This window comes from Oryza sativa, chromosome 7, assembly GCF_034140825.1.
Source record: "Oryza sativa Japonica Group chromosome 7, ASM3414082v1".
NCBI classification, from domain to species: Eukaryota; Viridiplantae; Streptophyta; class Magnoliopsida; order Poales; family Poaceae; genus Oryza; species Oryza sativa.
The window spans coordinates 23,033,425-23,052,353 of record NC_089041.1 but is presented as its reverse complement, the minus strand read 5'-3'; the positions used below and the strand labels follow the sequence as shown (position 1 = coordinate 23,052,353).

The 18,929-nt window shown below is 47.0% G+C and overlaps 3 protein-coding genes across 3 annotated transcripts; 1 reads left to right on the top strand and 2 right to left on the bottom strand.

Moving 5' to 3' along the window:
* The first annotated feature begins 745 nt into the window (after positions 1-745).
* LOC4343638 (exocyst complex component EXO84C) lies at positions 746-5,721 on the top strand. The gene is made up of 7 exons (XM_015789155.3): positions 746-1,089; positions 1,583-1,677; positions 1,985-3,023; positions 3,586-4,104; positions 4,872-5,060; positions 5,129-5,265; positions 5,372-5,721. The coding sequence occupies exons 1-7, from the start codon at positions 985-987 to the stop codon at positions 5,607-5,609; spliced, it is 2,322 nt and encodes a 773-aa protein (XP_015644641.1). The 5' UTR covers positions 746-984; the 3' UTR covers positions 5,610-5,721.
* A 221-nt stretch (positions 5,722-5,942) lies between these two features.
* On the bottom strand, positions 5,943-7,471 carry LOC9269274 (protein CYSTEINE-RICH TRANSMEMBRANE MODULE 4). Its single transcript, XM_015790936.3, has 3 exons — positions 7,321-7,471; positions 6,997-7,183; positions 5,943-6,135 (listed from the first exon to the last, which is right to left on the bottom strand). The coding sequence occupies exons 1-3, from the start codon at positions 7,355-7,357 to the stop codon at positions 6,090-6,092; spliced, it is 270 nt and encodes an 89-aa protein (XP_015646422.1). The 5' UTR covers positions 7,358-7,471; the 3' UTR covers positions 5,943-6,089.
* A 6,135-nt stretch (positions 7,472-13,606) lies between these two features.
* Positions 13,607-17,741, bottom strand: LOC4343637 (scarecrow-like protein 23). Its single transcript, XM_015789496.3, has one exon. The coding sequence runs from the start codon at positions 15,144-15,146 to the stop codon at positions 13,773-13,775; it is 1,374 nt and encodes a 457-aa protein (XP_015644982.1). The 5' UTR covers positions 15,147-17,741; the 3' UTR covers positions 13,607-13,772.
* Positions 17,742-18,929: the final 1,188 nt, after the last annotated feature.

Here is an 18,929-nt window from a genome sequence, read left to right as displayed (position 1 = left end):
AAATTGTTAAACTTACATGTGTTGATTTGTGCTGATTAAATTTTATTTTTAGATAAAGTCATATTTTTATCCGTACAACGAATTTACTTCTAATGTCGTGACAAAGTTACTTCCGTTTTGTTTTAAGTTACTTTTATAATATATGTAAATTACTTTTAGACTCTATTGAATTTACTTTTATATATCTAAGAAGTAATTTAGTCAAATTTAAAAGTAACTTATATATATGATAAAAAGTAACTTACATATATAATAAAAGTAATTTACAAATATAAATATTTTTTCATCGTAATATAATCATGTAAGATCTTACTGTGAAGATTTAATTGTAACGAACACAATGGTGTAATCGGATTGTAGGTCGGATAAGTAATTTGAGAGAAAACTTTGTTTGAAGAGGAAAATAACATACATGTGATGTAGTAGACTTCTAAAAAATGCATGCATGTAGTACGCTATAGTAGATTTCTCCACACGTTCAGGTGTCGCTGGTTAAGGCAAAAACGAGAGGCCTCTCCAAATAGATTTTACGTATATTTAATGCTTCATGCATGTGTTTAAAGATTTGATGTGATGTTTTTTTAAAAAAAATTTAGGAACTAAACCAAGCTTTAATAGAACAAAATTAACAATAGGTAAAAAAATGAAAGGGAAAAGGTTTCACCAGGTAAAGCATCTTTACACCGACAGCCCGGGCCCCCTGTGTCCTTGTGATGACCACCCCCACCTTGTGATGACCACCCCCATCGCAGACGAGACGAAGCAGAAAAAACCCCTACACGGTAGCCCTCCGGTCGCTGCCGGTGGGTGACCCGCCCCGCCCATAACGGCACACTCTCCGTACTCTCCTCCACCCCCCAACCCCCACCTCTCCCCACTCCCCTCCCCTCCCCTCCCCGCCGCACACCGCCGCCGCAAAGCCCGCAAGCCGCAGCTCTCTCGATCGGCGAGGAGGTTCCGACGAAGCTGGGGAGGCTGGCGGCGATGGAGAGCAGCAGCGAGGAGGAGCTGGAGGAGGACTTCCCTGGCCACGAGTGGATCACCCCGCAGTCCTCCATCCGCGCCGCCTACCAGTCGCAGACCGAGAAGGTTTGCCCCCCCTTCCTTCCTTCATTCCTCCTCCACTCCGCCCTCTCCCCCCGCTCCCACATTCTGTCTCGGCTAGTTCTTGCTCGCCATCTCCTTGCAGCTATTTCGCTCGCTTTGTGGTCGAGTTTATATTACGGTTTCGGATCTGTGGTGTGGTGGTGTTGCAAGGGGCAACCGCTAATTAATCTATGCAGCAGTTTGGGCATCGAGTTCTTTTTAACAAATTATAATTTGTGAATCTTGATTGTGTAGCGTGTGCGATAATACAATCTGGTGTGAGTTATAATTGAAGCAAACTGCAATGCAATCTGAAGTACAACCTAGGCTAGCTTGACCTTATTGCAATTGAACTTAAATGGAGGTGTTGGTTCACCTGCATTTGTGTCTGCTGGGGCCTCTGGTGGGGAACTGGGGACTCTGGTTATTGCTGAGACCTTCTTGCTAGTGTGGTGATGGTACTCTACTCACTGATGCTACCTGCTGTGTTGAACAGGGCATCAGGAAAATTTGCTCTGAGCTACTGGAGTTGAAGGATGCTATCGAAAACTTGTGCGGGAATATGCAGTCGAAATACCACGCTTTCCTCAGGTTAATGTTAATTACTGATCGATTCATTCCCTTCTGATATTAGAGAGAATGTTGTCTCTATGGATCCTTCCCTTTATATTCTTGTTGGTCGTTTATTCTTTACTAAGTCTTGTTGCTGAAACGTACAAGTTAACCTTTTCCCAAGTTCATCAATGTTTTTGTTAACGCACGATTCAGCTTTTATCTTTGAGTCGCTATAAATTTAGAAAGTAATATATAATGTTTAGCGTTTCTTCCTACTTCCTTGCACTCATTTGCTGTTTTTAATCTACCGCAATGTTTTCTGGTGTTTGTTTTCTTCATGCAGAATATCTGAGGAGGTTGTTGAGGCAGAACAAGAATTAATTGAGTTGCAGAAGCATGTGTCTGCCCAGGGGATTCTTGTGCAAGATCTAATGAGCGGTGTGTGCCGTGAACTCGAAATGTGGCAAAAACATTGCAAGGATGAACATGTGGAAGAGAAAGACCTTCAAACAGAACTTGATGAAATTTTGTCATATGATACCCAAGATTCCAAGGTTAGTTTTCTGGATAAATTAGATACTTTGCTCGCGGAGCACAAAATAGAGGAGGCATTGCTTGCTTTGGAAACCGAAGAGAAGAAATGTATGGCTACGGATGATCCTGGCAAAGAATTAGATGCAGAGATTTCTACCTATAAGACAGCACTATCTAAAAGGAAATCAATTCTTGAGGATCAGCTTGTTAGGTATTCAGAACAGCCTTCTTTATCTATTACCGAGCTAAGGAAATCTTTGTCTGGCCTTATTAAGATTGGCAAAGGTTCTCTAGCCCACCAAGTACTTCTAAAAGCTTATGGGTCACGTCTTCAGAAAAATGTTGAAGCATTTCTTCCAACATGTTCGATCTACACAGAAACTTACTCTGCAACTTTGTCAAAGATTGTTTTCTCAGCTATCTCAAAGGTATCCAAAGAATCTAGTTCGCTATTTGGGGATAGCCCCATGAATTTGAACCGGATTATTCAGTGGGCTGAATATGAAATAGAAACCTTTGCGCGTTTGGTTAAGGAAAATTCTCCTTTGCCTGAGAGCGTATCTGCCCTTCGTTCTGCCTGCATATGCATCCAAACTAGTCTCACTCACTGCTCTTATCTAGAATCATATGGCCTGAAATTCTCAAATTTACTAATGGTACTATTGCACCCCTATGTTGAAGAAGTGCTTGAGCTGAATTTTAGAAGGCTGAGAAGAAAGATTGTAGATTCAGCAAAAAATGATGATATTCTGCTTCCCAGCCCTCAAGAAGGATCACGGCTCTCTAGTTCAGTTGCACCAAATATAATGCTTACAAGCAGTGGAAAGAAGTTCATGTCCATTGTCAATGTGAGTTCCTGTTTTATTCTTTTTACTGGATTTTCCTTATTACAACCTTTTTTCTTAATGTGTCTGACAATTCAGTTTTCTGTTGTGTTCAACTGAACAATATTATTAAGTAATTGAATGATCCTGTCACTAAACTCGATATGTATTAAATCCAATGCATTCTCATTTTAAGATACACATGATTTCCTGGTTTCTAGCACTATAGCAGCATTTCTTTTTGTTGGTATGGGTTTCTAGCACCACTTGAAAACCTTGTTGAAATTACACCTGGATTAATGTACGCCGTTGCTTTATGTTATTTACTTGGTAGAAAGCAACCAAAGATACATGTAACATATCCCTGCGCCCACATACATATGATAAATATACGTGGCCCACTAGCATTAGTTAGTGCAGGCACCAAAATACTATAGCCTATTACAGAAATTTGGAAATGACACACTTTTATGGAATGAATGGAAATTAGAACAGCGTGCAGTTCATCGAGTTGCTTTAGAATTTAATGTACACCACCTGTTGTCTATATTATGAAGCAGCTGATCTCTGTATCTGCTTCTTTCAGGATGTTTTGGATCAAATTACCCCAATGACTATAGTTCACTTTGGAGGAACGATTTTGAATAAATTTGTCCAGCTATTTGATAAATATGTTGAAGCACTAATTGAAGTCTTACCAGGAGCTTCTGAGGATGATCATCTAGTGGAGTCAAAAGAGCCTATAGAATTTAAAGCAGAGAGTGATGCCCAGCAGATTCAACTCATTGGAACAGCATACACTGTAGCAGATGAATTATTGCCAGCAGCTGTATCCAAATTTTTTGATATCCAAACCGAGAAGAAGAGAATTGGTGGAACAGGCGAGGGCCTTGGCTCTGGATCTATATACTCCATAGAATACAAAGAGTGGAAACGTAGTCTGCAACATTCACTGGACAAACTGAGGGATCATTTTTGCCTACAGTATGTCTTATCATTTATTTACTTAGAAGGGAAATCACGACTGGATGCTAGAATGTACTTGGAGCTGAAAACTGATGATCTTCTTTGGGAGTGTGATCCTTCACCTTCTCTGCCTTTCCAGGTGATTCCATTTCAATGATGTGATATCAGTTTTTTGCATCGATCGTGTTAAAAGCTCAAAATGATTTCTTGTCACCATGAAAAAACCACGGCATTGCAGTTCACAGGTCTATATTAAAACAATCCCCTGTTTATAAGGATAGGATCAAACTGAAAAAAGGATGATGCTGCGATGTCTGGTACTACTTTTGGACCATCATGCTGTGCACAAGGGGATAACTTAGGAACATAATATTTCTTTGATAACTGTTTTCTTGTTTCCTTTCAATCTCAAAATTGATCTTTAATTTAATTACATTTCATTTGCTAGTTAACACTAAACAGAAAAGTGCATCATTTAGTCAACATAGGGCTAGTTGCCATGTGGACTCCTATTCCCTTATCAAGTCTTCTAAGTTTGTCTACACTAAAGTTGCTTCAGTCCATCACAAAGCATGACATTTTATTATATGGGAATCCTCATCCCCATTTCTGAGTGGATCATTCCTATTAGCTTGAAACTGGTGAAGGGGAGGACATACATTGACTTAAAAATGATTAGATACAGTACCTTTGATGTTAAAAATAGAAATCTGAACATGTTAAAGATGACTTAATAATTTCAGCTCAATTTATCATGCATTTCTGTTCAGATGATTACATACAGTGCCTTTGATGTATTTTAAGAGAGCAAAGGCAATGTGTTTGTGTTATCCTCAAGCTAATTAATTTACTGCTTAAACAAAAAAACACAGTTATCTCACCTATCTATCTATATATTTTTCTCAGGCGCTGTTTGTAAAGTTACGGCAGCTAGCTAGTGTTGCTGGTGATGTCTTACTGGGTAAAGAGAAGATACAGAAGGTCTTGCTCTCAAGGCTAACTGAAACGGTTGTCATGTGGCTCTCCAATGAACAGGAATTCTGGGATGTTTTCGAGGATCAATCCATCCAACTCCGGCCTTCAGGACTACAGCAGGTATATTTTCTCAAGCTTTCATGTTACTTTGGTTCAAATACTAAAAGATCATTACTTTATGATTTCAGCTTATTCTTGATATGCACTTCGTCGTTGAGATTGCTGTCTGTGGACGGTATCCACACAGACCTGTTCAGCAGCTTGTGTCGGTAATCATAACTAGGGCAATCGCAGCTTTCTCAGTGAGAAATGTTGACCCACAAAGGTCTGTAATCATGCTTTCTGCCGTTCACATTTTTTCCTTTTATTTAGTTGCCTGTCTTTCATGGCCGAATTGCTCAGACTGTTGTCTTCTTCCTCTCATTATTCAGTTCTCTACCCGAGGATGAATGGTTCCTCGACATGGCCAAGGTTGCAATTAATAAGCAATTAGGGACTTCAGGATCTGAGTCCGAGCTTGAGGAGCCTGTGGTTGTACATGATGAAATCTCGGATTCTGAAGAGAGTAGTATTTCAAGTCCATCGACGATAGGATCTGAAGATTCATTTGCTTCTGCAAACAATGATGATCTAGAAACTCCTGTATATTTCACGGATCCCGAGGCATAAGAGTTATTTATGCAGGGAGGTGATTGTAGTTATTTAAACATCTAGTAGTTTAATGTCCTATATACTTGCAGAAAAATTGATAATCCATATTTACTGTCCTCATTTTCTTTTCCGTGCATAAGTATCCAGGAACTAAAAAATGAAGTCCCCATGGTTTGGCTTATTTCCTAATAATCCAAAACGGTTTATTAGGAAATAAAAATGAATTTGTAGGTGAAATTTTTATAAATGTGTTCTTGGTGACTTAAAAGACAATGTTAAAAAAGAAACTACGTTGAAAATATCTCAAAATTAAGCTTGAAAATCCAAAATTTAGCTTTTTCTTTGGCTGATTAGGCTATCCAATAGGAGCCTGAACATGGTAAATCTTCATTCAACTCTTACATGGCACATAAGTACAAACCTTCAACTGGACAGTACAGCCTTGAACATACTCTACTTGCAACATATGATTTGCTTATACTTGTACTCTCAATAGCCTTAGAAGCACATGTCGAGGAGGCAACAGCAGCAAAGGGCAGCACAGCTGCAAAACAACAGAACGGTTAAGTATTTCAGTTCTTCAGTCTACTTTCGCATATCACTACTATTATAAAAATTGAAGATGTTTTTGCCGGTACTTTGTACGTCGTCCGTATATGAGTCGGTTTTTAATTTCATTTGCTTTTAGAAATACATATATGTATTTGAGTCTGTTTTTAAGTTCGTTCGTTTTTAAAAATACAGAAAGGACTCCTAATTGTAGCTTATGATTTTGTAAAATAAATATCCAAACGAATTTCCAGAGTGAATTTCACCTTAGCTAAACTGTACAACAGTGATAAGATTAAAATAGCTTTTACCCGTTGCAACGCATGGATATTTTTTTTCTAGTTATGAAAAAGAGTAATTGTCTCATTACGAAAAATAGGGGTAAAAAAGTCTACTTCATACCCCAATTCTAGCAACCTCTTTTTAATCATAAATAAACCCTATAACTTAGGTGTTGAGTTAGGTTTTCTATAAACGTAGGAAGATACTATGGGCTTGTTCATTTTATAATCGCTTTTAACCTTATTAAATTTTAGTAAGATAACAAACTAAATATGATGTCACCAATATTATCATACTACTAAAATTTAGTAGTTCTAGAACTTTCCTATCATAAAAACGCTAGTACTAAATTTTGAAAAGACATCAAACGCTACTAAAATTCGATAACACCAAAGCTTGTCAAAAGTTGATATTGCCACAGTTTAATAAGGTTAATTTTGGTAACAAAGTGCACAGCTTATGTTGTCCCTGCTATTAGGTTATGATCGATTGGAGTAAACAGAAAATGGTAGGCGGTAGGCTCAGCCACTGCCTCACACAAGACATTATTATCAGTGACACCGAGCTTAATTACCATCCTTCCAGGAAGGCCTTGTCACCGCGGCTCTGTGTCTGCGCGGGCTGCGGCGGGTTCATGCCCACGTCGAAGTTGCCCGGGTATCCCGGCGGCGGAGGCGGCGCGTAGTTGCCCTGCGGCGGCGCCGTGTACGGCGCCTGCCCCGTCGGCTGCTGCAGTGGCGCCATCGCCGGCGGTGGGTACGCTGCTCGCAAAAGAAATCAAGGAAGCAAAAAATTCGAACACCGAAATCACTCCATCAGTAAAAAAAAAGGAAGCATGAACGCAACCAAGAACAGCAGAAGTCTCCCAATTAATTCCCAAAGTCATCTGTAGCATTACCGGTCACGGGAGCCGGCTGCTGGCCGTAGTAACTCATGATCGATCAGCGAGACAGTAGCACGCTAGCAGTAGCAGACGGTGGAAACGCGTGCGCTTGGGCGAGACGAGATGGAGAGAGCGAGTGGCCGGCAACGGCAACGGCAACGGCAACGCGTCGTGTATATATAGCCAGGAGGAACACCGAACACACGAGTATCGAGTACTGGTCAACTGGAGCAGAGTCTAGCGGATCAACGTACGGTGGAATGAAGACAACGGGGGCGGCTTCGGTTTTGAAGCTGATCGAAGGAAGCTAGATAGCCAAGCGACGACGAAGGGCCGGCCGGACGAGTGCCTAGCTAGGTTGGCTGCGAATTGAACCTGTGATTGCCAATTGGGCGAGAGACAAAACTGGGCGGAGTCACACAAGCAGCTAGGATGGAGCATGCATGGAGGAAAGAAGACGCGGTCGTCCAAGATGTAGCGATAGTAGACACTAGACACTTAGAGCAAGTTTATAGTATAGACACTGGCTCTAAATCATCTATAGTTAATGTTATAGCCAATTTATACAATAGTTGCTGACTATAATATTAATACCTGGTCTCACCTGTCATACACATATTTCTCTTGGAGTCCGCGCTGCAGCTGGCTACAAATCTGTAGCCCACTGCTCTTCTCTCTTCTTTTATCTCTTTAAAATATGTTTATAGCTGGCTTATAGTCTGCTCTTACAGTGTGTTCTTTCCTTCAAGTTCCCAACCCTTCTCCCTCGTTTTCCGCGCGCACGCTTTTCAAACTGCTAAACGATGTGTTTTTTGCAAAAAGTTTTTATACAAAAGTTGCTTAAAAAATCAAATTAATCCATTTTTGAAAAAAAAAAGCTAATACTTAATTAATCATGCAATAATGCGTGCTCCGTTTTGCGTGCCAGGGAGGAGGGGTTCTCCCGAACGCAGCTGGCAGGGTTGTAACTGCAAAATCTGCAACTTAGTACTCCCTCATTCCCTAAATATTTGTCGCCGTTGACGTTTTTAAATATATATTTGACCGTTCGTCTTATTCGAAAACTTTTATGGAATATGTAAAACTATATATATGCATAAAAGTATATTTAATAATAAATCAAATGATAGGAAAGGAATTAATAATTACTTAGATTTTTTAATAAGACGAACGATCAAACGTATTTAAAGAAATTCGACGGCATCAAATATTTTTGGATGGAGGGAGTAAGCACTAAACAGGGTCCTTTTCGCAAGAGTTCCGAATCGCATGGGCCGTATTATGGGCAGGAGAGTTAGCTGGGCTGCTGGGCTTTAATTGGGCATAGTGAGTCGGACGTAATCACGTAATAGGCTGGACCGATGGAACCTCAAGTGAAAGCATTTCATGCTGGCTCGTGGTTAGTAAAAGGAATAAGTTCATCTAAGGTCCCTTAACTTATGAACGAATCCGATTTACGTCCTTCAACCGCAAAACCAGATACAACGGGTCCCTCAACTATCAAAACCGGTGCAGATTAGGTCCCTCGGTGGTTTCGATGGCGGTTTTGACTGACGTGGCGCCTACGTGGCTAATTTTACTCGGTCTCGATCTGACATGGCACTGACGTGGGCGCTTACTGGCAATTTGATCCGAAAAAATAATAAACCCCGTGGGACCTATATGTCAGTTTCACACACAAATTAATAAAAGAATGGCGGGGCCCACGTGGGCCCCACATGTCAGTCTAACTCACCCCTCCTCTTCTGCTTCCTCTCTCCCCATCCCCTCTTTTTATCTCTCTTGCGACGACGGCGGCGGCGGAAATGGAGAAGAGTGGCCACCGGCCAACTCGCTCTTGCACGCGCTCGCCGGTAGACCAGGGAGCTCGCCTAGCTCCTTCCCACCGCTCGTCGCCCTTGTCCCCGATGGCCGCCGTCCGCCACCCTTCTCCTCGATGACCGCCGGCGGGAGAGGAGGGAGCGGCGCGCGGCGGCGTCGACCGGTGAGGAGGGAGCGGCGCCACCACTTTCACCAGCGCCCCACAGCGACGGCTTGCCGGCGCCGCTCGCCGCGGTGACGACAATGACCGTGGAGGCGTGGATGCGGCGGTGCCAGCGCTGGCCTCGTGACGCCCTTTGCTGGCCGCCGGCGCCGCCGACGACTCTTCGGAGGACGAGGCGCCGTCGACGTACATTCCGATGGCGGCCTTCCTGACCTCGAGCACGAACAGCAGCAGCGTGAACCAGACGATGGCCTGGAAGACGGAGAGCTGGACAACTGTTAGCATTATTTTTGTGTGGCAGTTAGCTTCGTGCATGTGGCTAGCTAGTGGCTGCCGAATTAATTGGATCGCGTGCTGCGTGCGTGTACGATGCGGCTGAAGTTTGTTTGCTTAGTGGTGTGTTTGCTGGGCTATAAAAGTCATATAATCTCCTGAGTTAAGTGTCAAGTGAATGAGAAAAACTAGATAAGGTGTTGTCGTCGAGAAATTCTTCTGTGTTTGTCCACAAAGATTTTCGCTCCAGCTAGTTGAAGTGCGCGTGTTGCTGTAATCCTTGGCCAGAGCTGACAACGACGAGCTGCTGCGCCCACTCGCCGTACATGGCGCGCGCCATGGGCACGCCGACGACGAGCGAGTTGGTCAGCGTGGACAGCGAGAAGCTGGTGATGGACCAGCGACGGCGCAGCCGCCTTTGCTCATGAACCGTGCCCAGACGCCGATGACGGCGACGGGTTTGTCCTGACTAGATCCAGATCCCTCGGGATCCACCAAGAGAGGCTTGAGCTCGGCAGTGGCGGCGAGGGGGTCGGGTGAGGCGCGGGCAGCACGAAGTCGAGCAGCGAGGTCGGCTACGAGGAGGCAGCGGCGAGGTGCTCCTGCCGCTCGTGGAGCTCGTGGCGGGCGGCGAGGAGGCGGTCGGAGAGGCCTGGGGACGAGGAGAGCGGGGCGAGCACCGAAGCGAGAGAGGAAAGGGGAGAGAGATGAAGAGATGGGAGATGGGGAGAGAGAGGAGGAAGAAGAGGGGTGAAATGACATGTGGGGCCCACGTGGGCCCCGTCATTTTTTATTAATTTGTGTGTGAAACTGACATGTGGGTCCCACGGGGTTTATTATTTTCCCGAATTGAATTGCCACGTAAGCGCCATATCAGTGCCACGTCAGATTAAGACCGAGTCAAATTAGCCACGTAGGCGCCACGTCAGCCAAAACTGCTATCGAAACCGCCGAGGGACCTAATTCGCACCGGTTTTGTTAGTTGAGGGATCAGTTGTATCTGGTTTTGTGATTGAAAGATGAAAATCGGATTCGTTGACAAGTTAAGGGACCTTAGATGAACTTATTCCTTAGTAAAACCACGTATTCTCTCCATTTTGAAAAGCATGATATTATTGACTTTTAAACATCAGTTTGATTTTATTTTATTAAAAGATAATGTAATATAAGTTATACTAAAATAACTTTAATGGTAAAATAAGCCACAAATGATATTACATAGGGTTTTTTTAACAATGAATGATCGAATGTCTTTCGTATTGACTTTTCTTTAAGGGAAAAAGGCACAGACTGCCTTTTCATTGAATATAGCAGGAAAAAATATAATCCCTAGGGGCGAAAAAGGGAAAAGTACACTATACAAGATGTGGCAGGAGCTCACGCAATCTTCTGGCGCTGGCCAGCATCCAGAGCTTGGCCTCTTCTTTGATTTTGGCAAGCAAATACGTCGCTGTGGACTCCTTGTGCTAGAAAATCTGCTGATTCTGCTCCTTCCAGATCTCCCGCACCACAAGGAGGATGAGAGTGCGCCATTCTTTTTTGGGAACTCCTACCGTATTGGCCAGTTCCAGTTTCTCCCACTATTCCTGGACCGACTGCGTAGGCTCCCATGCCCTGGTTCAAGAAGATGATTCTCCCAATGATCGAATGTCTTCCGCATTGACTAGTCAGCCGAATCGTTGCTAGATACTACCTCCGTCCCAAAATAAGTGCAGCCATGGATATCCGTGCCCAACGTTTGACCATCCGTCTTATTTGAAAAATTTGTGAAAAATTTAAAAATATTTAGTCACACATAAAGTACTACTCATGTTTTATCATCTAATAGCAATAAAAATATTAATCATAAAAAAAATTTAAATAAGACGAACGGTCAAACGTTAAACGTGAATAGTGTAAAACTACACTTCTTTTAGGATGGAGGGAGTATGTTAATCAATGGCCAGGGTTCTGATGCAATTAAAAGCCGTTCCTTTATTTCAGTTAGTACAATCAGAGCCATTTATGACAAAAGTATAAGAGCAAGGATAACAGTAGAGCTTACTTCCTACTATTAGCCTATCTTAAAGCCAACATATATAATAGATTAGCTATAAGGTTGGCTATAATTTTCTTCTCCTCTCTCTATCTCTCACATATACATTTAATATATTTGTCTTGGAGCTTGTGATAAGCTTGCTCTTGCATGAGAGCCAACACTCTTGATTTTTCACTACCTCTCTCCTCCACATAAGCTTATAGTAAACTTATAGCTTACTATTATACTTGCTCTAAGGGCCCCTTTGATTTGGAGGAAAATCATAAGAATTTTGGAGGATTTCAATCCTATAGTAAAATTTCCTATGAAACCTTTGAAACAAAGCATTGAATCTAATCCAATTATTTGAAATTTCTATGGAATGGACAATACTATAGAGATTTTGGAGGAAATTTAGTAAGAGCTTCAACCTCTTGGTAATTTTTCTTTGAGTCTATCTTTCTCATCTAATTCCTGCGGTTCAATCAAACGTCCATTCCTGTGTTTTTCTTGTGTTTTGCAATTCTCTGTTTTACACTTACATTCCTATCAAAATCCTACGTTTTTCCTGTTCCTACATTTTCTCAATCTTGCGATTCAAAGGGGCCCTAAATGAACCTAGCATTTCTTACCAACCAAAAAAAAAAGATCTTACCGATTTCACCCTACTGATCCATTGGAAATGTATTTGAATGTGAACAGTGCATCTTGGATCCAAATCAATGCTCACGATCGCAAGAATGACCACTCACATTGCAGCAATCCCAGCTTTAGCGTACGGAGAAGAGGCAACACCAGCAGGCCGGAACTGGATGGAAACAGTCTGTGTGGCTCACGAGTTGCCCAATCCTGTGCTGCCCCCAATCATGTCAACCAACCTGATCTGCGTCCTGAAATATCATGTCATCGCCTCGGCCCCAGCCTTTTCGTGTCCATCTGCTATGTGTCCAGAGATTTATCCTCGTGATCTGTCTAATGCAACCGCCTGTATATATAGCTGTAGTTAAGTATTCCATCGTCATATCACCAAAAAGGAAAAAAAAATCCAAGAGAAACAGCGTCCCTTCTGTATTGCCGCGGTTCATAATTTCATACAGCAACCCAATTGCCGCGGTTCATAATTTCATACAGCAACCCAATTGCATCAGTGCCCCTATGTGGCGATCTCGTCTGTGCCCCTCTGTTGGTCTAGTGGCGGTCGGTTACGTTTAGAAGCGGCCGATCCGGTGCTAGCCCTCTCCTGGGCGTGTGTGTTGGCGATGTCGGCGTGTGGGTGGTATTTTTTTTCTTTTCCTGGTTACGACTCTCTATGGTTGTAATCTTGTAATTTTTTCATACTCTATCAATAGAACCTCGCACCGTCTCGTGTGATTCGTTAAAAAAACCCAATTGCATCAGAGCACGAAAAACAGTTACAAAATCCTACTCTCTTTCTGATTTAGTATAAGGCATTATCTTTATTCAGATTCGTTGTATTATATAATGTTCAATTTATTTTAGGTTGTTTATTTTGAGACGGAGGAAGTACACCGATACGTGCAAACAGTCACTCTCGCAACAGCTAAGCTAATAGCTTCTCAAAGTCGTTGCGTTGTAACAAGACAACTGAATAGGGCATAAAACCGTGAAACTGAACAGTACCTGTTGCCAGTAGATTTGCGAGTTTTCGATAGAGCCGACGGGTAAGCTGTCACTATTCAGCTATTCAGCTATGACAATAATATTATCAAGTTAATTATCAGAATCCGGCCGTGCAAGCACCTCTCCTTAATTATTTTGTCATTTGTCACCTCATCACCTCACATCATATCCTGATCCCTGGCTCCCCTGTCCACAATTAAATCGATCACTAGTTGACGACCTATCTAATAATCCAAAATTTCGATGAAGCAGCAGCAGGCAGATGATGATGCAGATTGCGACTTTGCGGATATCTTGCTCACGAAAGTTCAAGTTCTTTTTGGAGGTAGAAGAGTTCTATTTTGTAATTGAAATGGTGTTGTTCATGGCAACCTGGAGAGGGAACGAATGATGAAGCCTATACGATTATATTACAAGCTTAATCATCGGCCAAAATACTACTCACAGGAGGAAGAACGATCGAATGAAGTAGCTAGCAGAAAGAGGATAATGAATATGACCAAGAAAAGCTGCGACAGGTGAATCGACCTGGCTGCTACTGCGATCATGTGATCAAGAATCGTGGCTCTCATGGTGGGTATCGCCGGCGACGGCGACGTCGGCGTCGGCGTCGCCGTCTGTCGGCTCCCACGACGAGGCGGTGAGCAGGGACAGGTCCTTCCACCCGAGCTTGAGGCAGCCGTCCTCTTCGACGAGAGTGTAGCCCTTCCATGGGTACATGCCAAGAAGCAGCCTCGCCTGCGCGGCGGGGCTGCCGGCCAGGGTCACCGGCCGGAACCCCGCTCGCCGCAGCTCGTCGCCCCACCGCTCGACGCGCACCTCGCCGGTGCGCTTGGGGCCCCCGACGGCGACGATGTTCCGTATCTCCGCGCCGAGGAGCTGACGCTCCACCGCGTGCCGCTCCGCCGCCTCCTCCTCGGCGGCCCCCGCGCCGTCGCCCAGCGCGTCGAACAGCGCCGAGTAGTAGTGCAGCGCCTCCACGAAGCGGCCCAGGAAGTCGCCGCTGTGGCCGAGGTCCTGCTCCACGATGGTGATCAGCTTCGGCCGGAGGCTCTTGAGCAGGCGCACCGTGCCGGCGTCGGAGCCCGTCACGTCGTAGAGGCAGTGGTGCATCCAGTGCACAACGGTGGCCTCCCCGTGGTGGCGCGGGCCGAGGAGCGCGGCGGCGTCGGCGACGTGCCCGATCTTCCCCTCGATGGGCCGGAACTCGAAGGGCAAGCCGAGCGACGCGGCGAAGTCGGCGAGGCGGCGGCCGGTGGCCTCGAGGACGTCGAGCGACGCGCCGAGGCCGGTGATCCGGAGCGAGCGCGGCTTGGTGGGGCGGGAGGCGAGGATGTGGAAGAGGCCCGGCCACTGCAGCCCCTGCATGATGTCGAGGTCGATCACGTGGACGCGGTCCTCGCCGTCGAGCGCCTGGAAGATGGCCTGGTTGGCCGTGAAGTGCGAGAACTTGACGAGCGGCGACAGCGCGTTGTACGCCTGGAACGCGCCGGAGATGCGGCGGCTCTGCGCGGCGGCGAGCGGGCGGAGCGCCAGCGGCGAGTAGGCCCCCAGGTAGGAGCTCAGCACGCGCGCGCACAGCGCGTCCCCGAAGTAGGCCGCGACGCGCTCGGGCGACGACCCGAACGGCGACGCCAGCTCGGCGATCTCCGGCAGCAGGTCCCGCGCCTCCGGCAGCTGGTCCATCGCCACCGCCTCCGCACACCTCAGCAACAAACTAAGCAGCCGCAGCCCACGCGTCTCCGCCGCCGCCTCCTCCTCCTCCCCCGTACTCACCACCACTAACCCTTGCTTCCCCTCAGCAGCCAGCCGCTTCCCACGCGCGCGCTCCCGCTCGCCGCCTTCCTCCTCGTCGTCGGCCGCGCGCTTCGCCTTCATCGCTGCCGCGTCGGCGCCGGGAGCTCGCGACAGGACTCCCTGGAGCATCACGTCAGCCTAAACAATAATTTCCCGGTGACCCTTCTCCGTGGCAAAACCACTGCAACAAGCAAGCATAGCATAGCAAGCCCGCAGCTGATGATGATAACGCTAGCGGGAGAGACACTGTGAGAGAGGCGCGGGTCGCCGTTAGCGTTGGACGCTGGCGCGCGCGGGAGGGGGAGGCCGCCTGTGCGGTTTGTCGGGTTGCTGGTAGCTGCTCTCGCGTCCCGTAGCGGGCGGCGCCCAGGCAGAGGGAATCAAAGGACGGGACCGGTTTTTTTTTCTACTACACAATAACACCCGATTTTTCTCACGATCGCGCGATGGCGAGGGACGCTAGGTCGGGTCGGGTCGGCAGCAGCAGGAGGCCGTGGGGGAAAGCTGCACGCACACGAGACGACGGGGGTGAGTTGATGGACAGCATGTGATCATTTGATGGTGGAAGAGACGAGCAGAGCAGCGGGCGAGCGAGCGCGAACAGTGCGGGGGACGAGGGGACGGACAAAACCTCCCCCTCGGATACCAGCGATCGATCGGTGGTGGAGTGGGGCGTCAGCGTCTCTGGTTCCAGCATGCAGCCTTGCCGATCTCTGTAGTCTGTACTAGTCTGTAGAGCGCTGGCCCGGCTGGTTGGTTGTCTGGTTGATCTCCTGCGATGTGAGAAGGTTGTGTACTTGTACTGGGTTTTTTACCAGCGTCGTTGATGATGTCGCGATTGGTGGGTTTTCCCCCGTGAGCCGCGCGGTTTCTGTACTGGGTACTGACTGGCTCGTCACTGTGCGATGCATGTCGCCACAGGAAAAGACGGTGTGCGGCGTCGGCGGATCCCCGCTGTCAACTCAACTACCAAACTGAACAACGAGAGTACAGTTCAGGCAATGGTAAAACCGTAACAGTGAATCCAAATGGGCCCTTTGTGATATTTTTGGTTAGGTTTCCAATTGGAAAAAGTGCTCCGAAGGTCCCTCAACTTGTCATCGAGTTACAAAATCGTCCCCCAACCATAAAATTAGATATATGACATCCCTCAATTTTCGAAACCGGTCACTTTACATCCTCAAGCGGTTTTGATCCCGGTTTTGTCCTACGTGGCAACTGAATCAATATGGGACCCACGTGGACCCCACATGTCAGAGTAGCCACGTCATGGCACCCTCAATTCCTCTGTCTTTCCCCTATTATCGTCTTGAAGACATGGGCGATCTCCTCGGACAGCACGTTGGAGGACACCCGCTTCTTGGTCGTCGCCAGCGGCGGCGGCGCTCACTCCAGCGCGGCATCAGCCGCATCGTCCAATCCCTCTGGACACGGTGCGGCGGTGGCAGAGCGGCAGGTGCGGAGGTTCCACGGCCGTTGCGGACCCCGCTGAGGCAAACTGCCGACGCCGACGCCGTCAGTGGAGCTGTGGGCGGTCTTCTCCTTGTCCGGCGACGGGGTGTCCGGCACCGCGGGTGGAGGCGATGAGGCGGGGTTCTTGGAGCAGCGGAGGAGGCGGTGGTTGCCCCAGCTGAGGTTGGGGAACGAGAAACGATGGAGCTGCGTGCGCGATGGCGGCGGCGTCCTCGCTCTCCCCGTTCCCTCCCCGCCAGGCCCCGACGCGGCGCGACGGCAGCAGCCTCGTTCTCCCCGTCCCCTCCCCACCAGACCCCGACGCGGCGTGACGACGACGGCGTCCTCGCTCTCCCCGTTCCCTCCCTGCCAGGCCCGGACGTGGCGCGACGGCGGTGGCGTCCTTGCTCCCTCCGTCCCCTCCCCGCGGCTGCGGCGGCGGCTGCTGCTCGGCCTCGAGCGGGCTTTGCCCGAGCGGTTGCTCGCCGCTCTCGTTGGCTCGGGCTGCGCAGAACGACGGGGCGAGGCGGAGCGAGTGGTGGAACGGGAGCGGGAGGAGGCGGGTGGAGGTGGTGAAGAGGATGAGGCGGCTAGTGGCGAAGGCGTCGGCGAGGAGGCCGGACGCAACGAACTGGGCGTGGATCTGGAGGAGGTGGCGCGCCTGAGCTGCCTCGGGTGGTGCGGTGGCTTTAGGCACACACCGTGCCGGCGTGGACTGTCGAGCGAGTGTGGCGGAGCCGCGGCGTGGGACCAGCCTACAGTCAACCTCCGTTGTCCGCCGTGCCATGAACTCCATCCCAGAGAAGAGAAGAAAAGAGTGAGGGGAGAGAGAGAGGAAGAGAAAGGAAGTGAGATGACCTGGGCTCCTGACATGTGGGGCCCACGTGGGTCACACGCTGACTCAGCCGCCACGTAGGACAAAACCAGGGACAAAACCACCGAAGGATCTATTGTGACCGGTTTTGATTAGTTAAGGGACGCCGGATATTCGGTTTTACAGTTGGAGGACGATTTCGTAACTCGATAACAAGTTGAGGGACCTTCGGTGTATTTTTTTCCTTTCCTTTCCAATTCCAAAGCCCCAAAAATGAGCAGAGCCAGACTCGGGGCCGAATGCACGTGAACTTGGCTAATCTCAGCAGGAAAAAGTCCACTTCACCTCTCTCAGCTATAGTTCAAGTCCAATTACAATAGTAAAATCAAATATAGGTGCTCCCTCAACTATGAAACCCGGATCAATTTATCTTCCTTATTGGTTTATAAGGCGGTTTCAGCTAACACGTCAACTATGTGTCACGTTGATTTGGTCTTCATTCATGATGGCAATTACGCGACATTACAATCAGAAAAATAAAAAAAAGAGTAAAAGTAAAAAACTCCAATTGAACCACATGCTAGTGACACTGAAAACAATCCCTCTTTAATCTCTAAAACATGACCAACGTGCCATTCTCCCTCGTGTCTTCTCTCCGACAACAACAATACCGACGTTGATTTGTGCTGCGGAACTCAAGCTCCTCTTTGGAGTAGATCGGAGACAACGGCTTCTCCCTAGCAGTGGCAAGCGGTCCCCACCTCTCAAGCAAGAGAAGTTGCGGGACGTTATCACCGTCTCCGTGAAAAACCGCTGTCTCGATGCCACCTAGATCTGAGCAACTAAGTCATTGGGGACATAAGGAATTCCCTATCCTCTGTCTCATTTTCCCTTTAAGGGAATTCATCGCCGGGGTGAGGCTTGGAGACAATTGTCTCCACTGCCACTATCTTTTCCACACACTGTTGCCACCATGTAGGATAGCTTGAGCTCTGCCACATCGCTGGGATTATCCTGTCCACTCAGGCCTCCTCGATACTACCTCCATACTCGTCTGTAATAACAGTCACACGGAGGATGAACAGCAAATAAAGGCAAATAGGCACACTAAGCGGCACACACGGTCCGCACTCACCATCACTTCCCCTAGAGAGATGGGAGAGGGAGGAAGGAGGAAGGCTGCGGAGAGTGGAAGAGATATGGAATGAATGGAGAGGTAGAGGAAGACGATGACTAGATCCTATTGTTTTTTATTCTTTTTCTGATTGTGATGCCACCCGAGGTGGTACATTGAGAAAACTGTGTCAACGTGCCCTGCAGGATGAAACGACCATTTAAATTGCTCAGAGAGACAAATGAACCAGTTGGGGAATCTTCATGTCTGGTTTTGTGGCCAAGGGATACTCCCTTCCTCCCATAATATAGGAAGTGGCAAAAGGACAATGCATAGTACAAAATCAATAAGTGATGGTTACGAGAATAAAATAGTAAAACTAAACTAGTAGGTGGGGAAAAGATGCCAGTTGTTAGGGATTAAACTAGTACTCCATCTATTTCATATTATATAAGTCATTTTAAACATTTTATAGTTAAACTCTTTTTAATTTTGACTAGATTTATAAAAACATATAACAATATTTCTCACA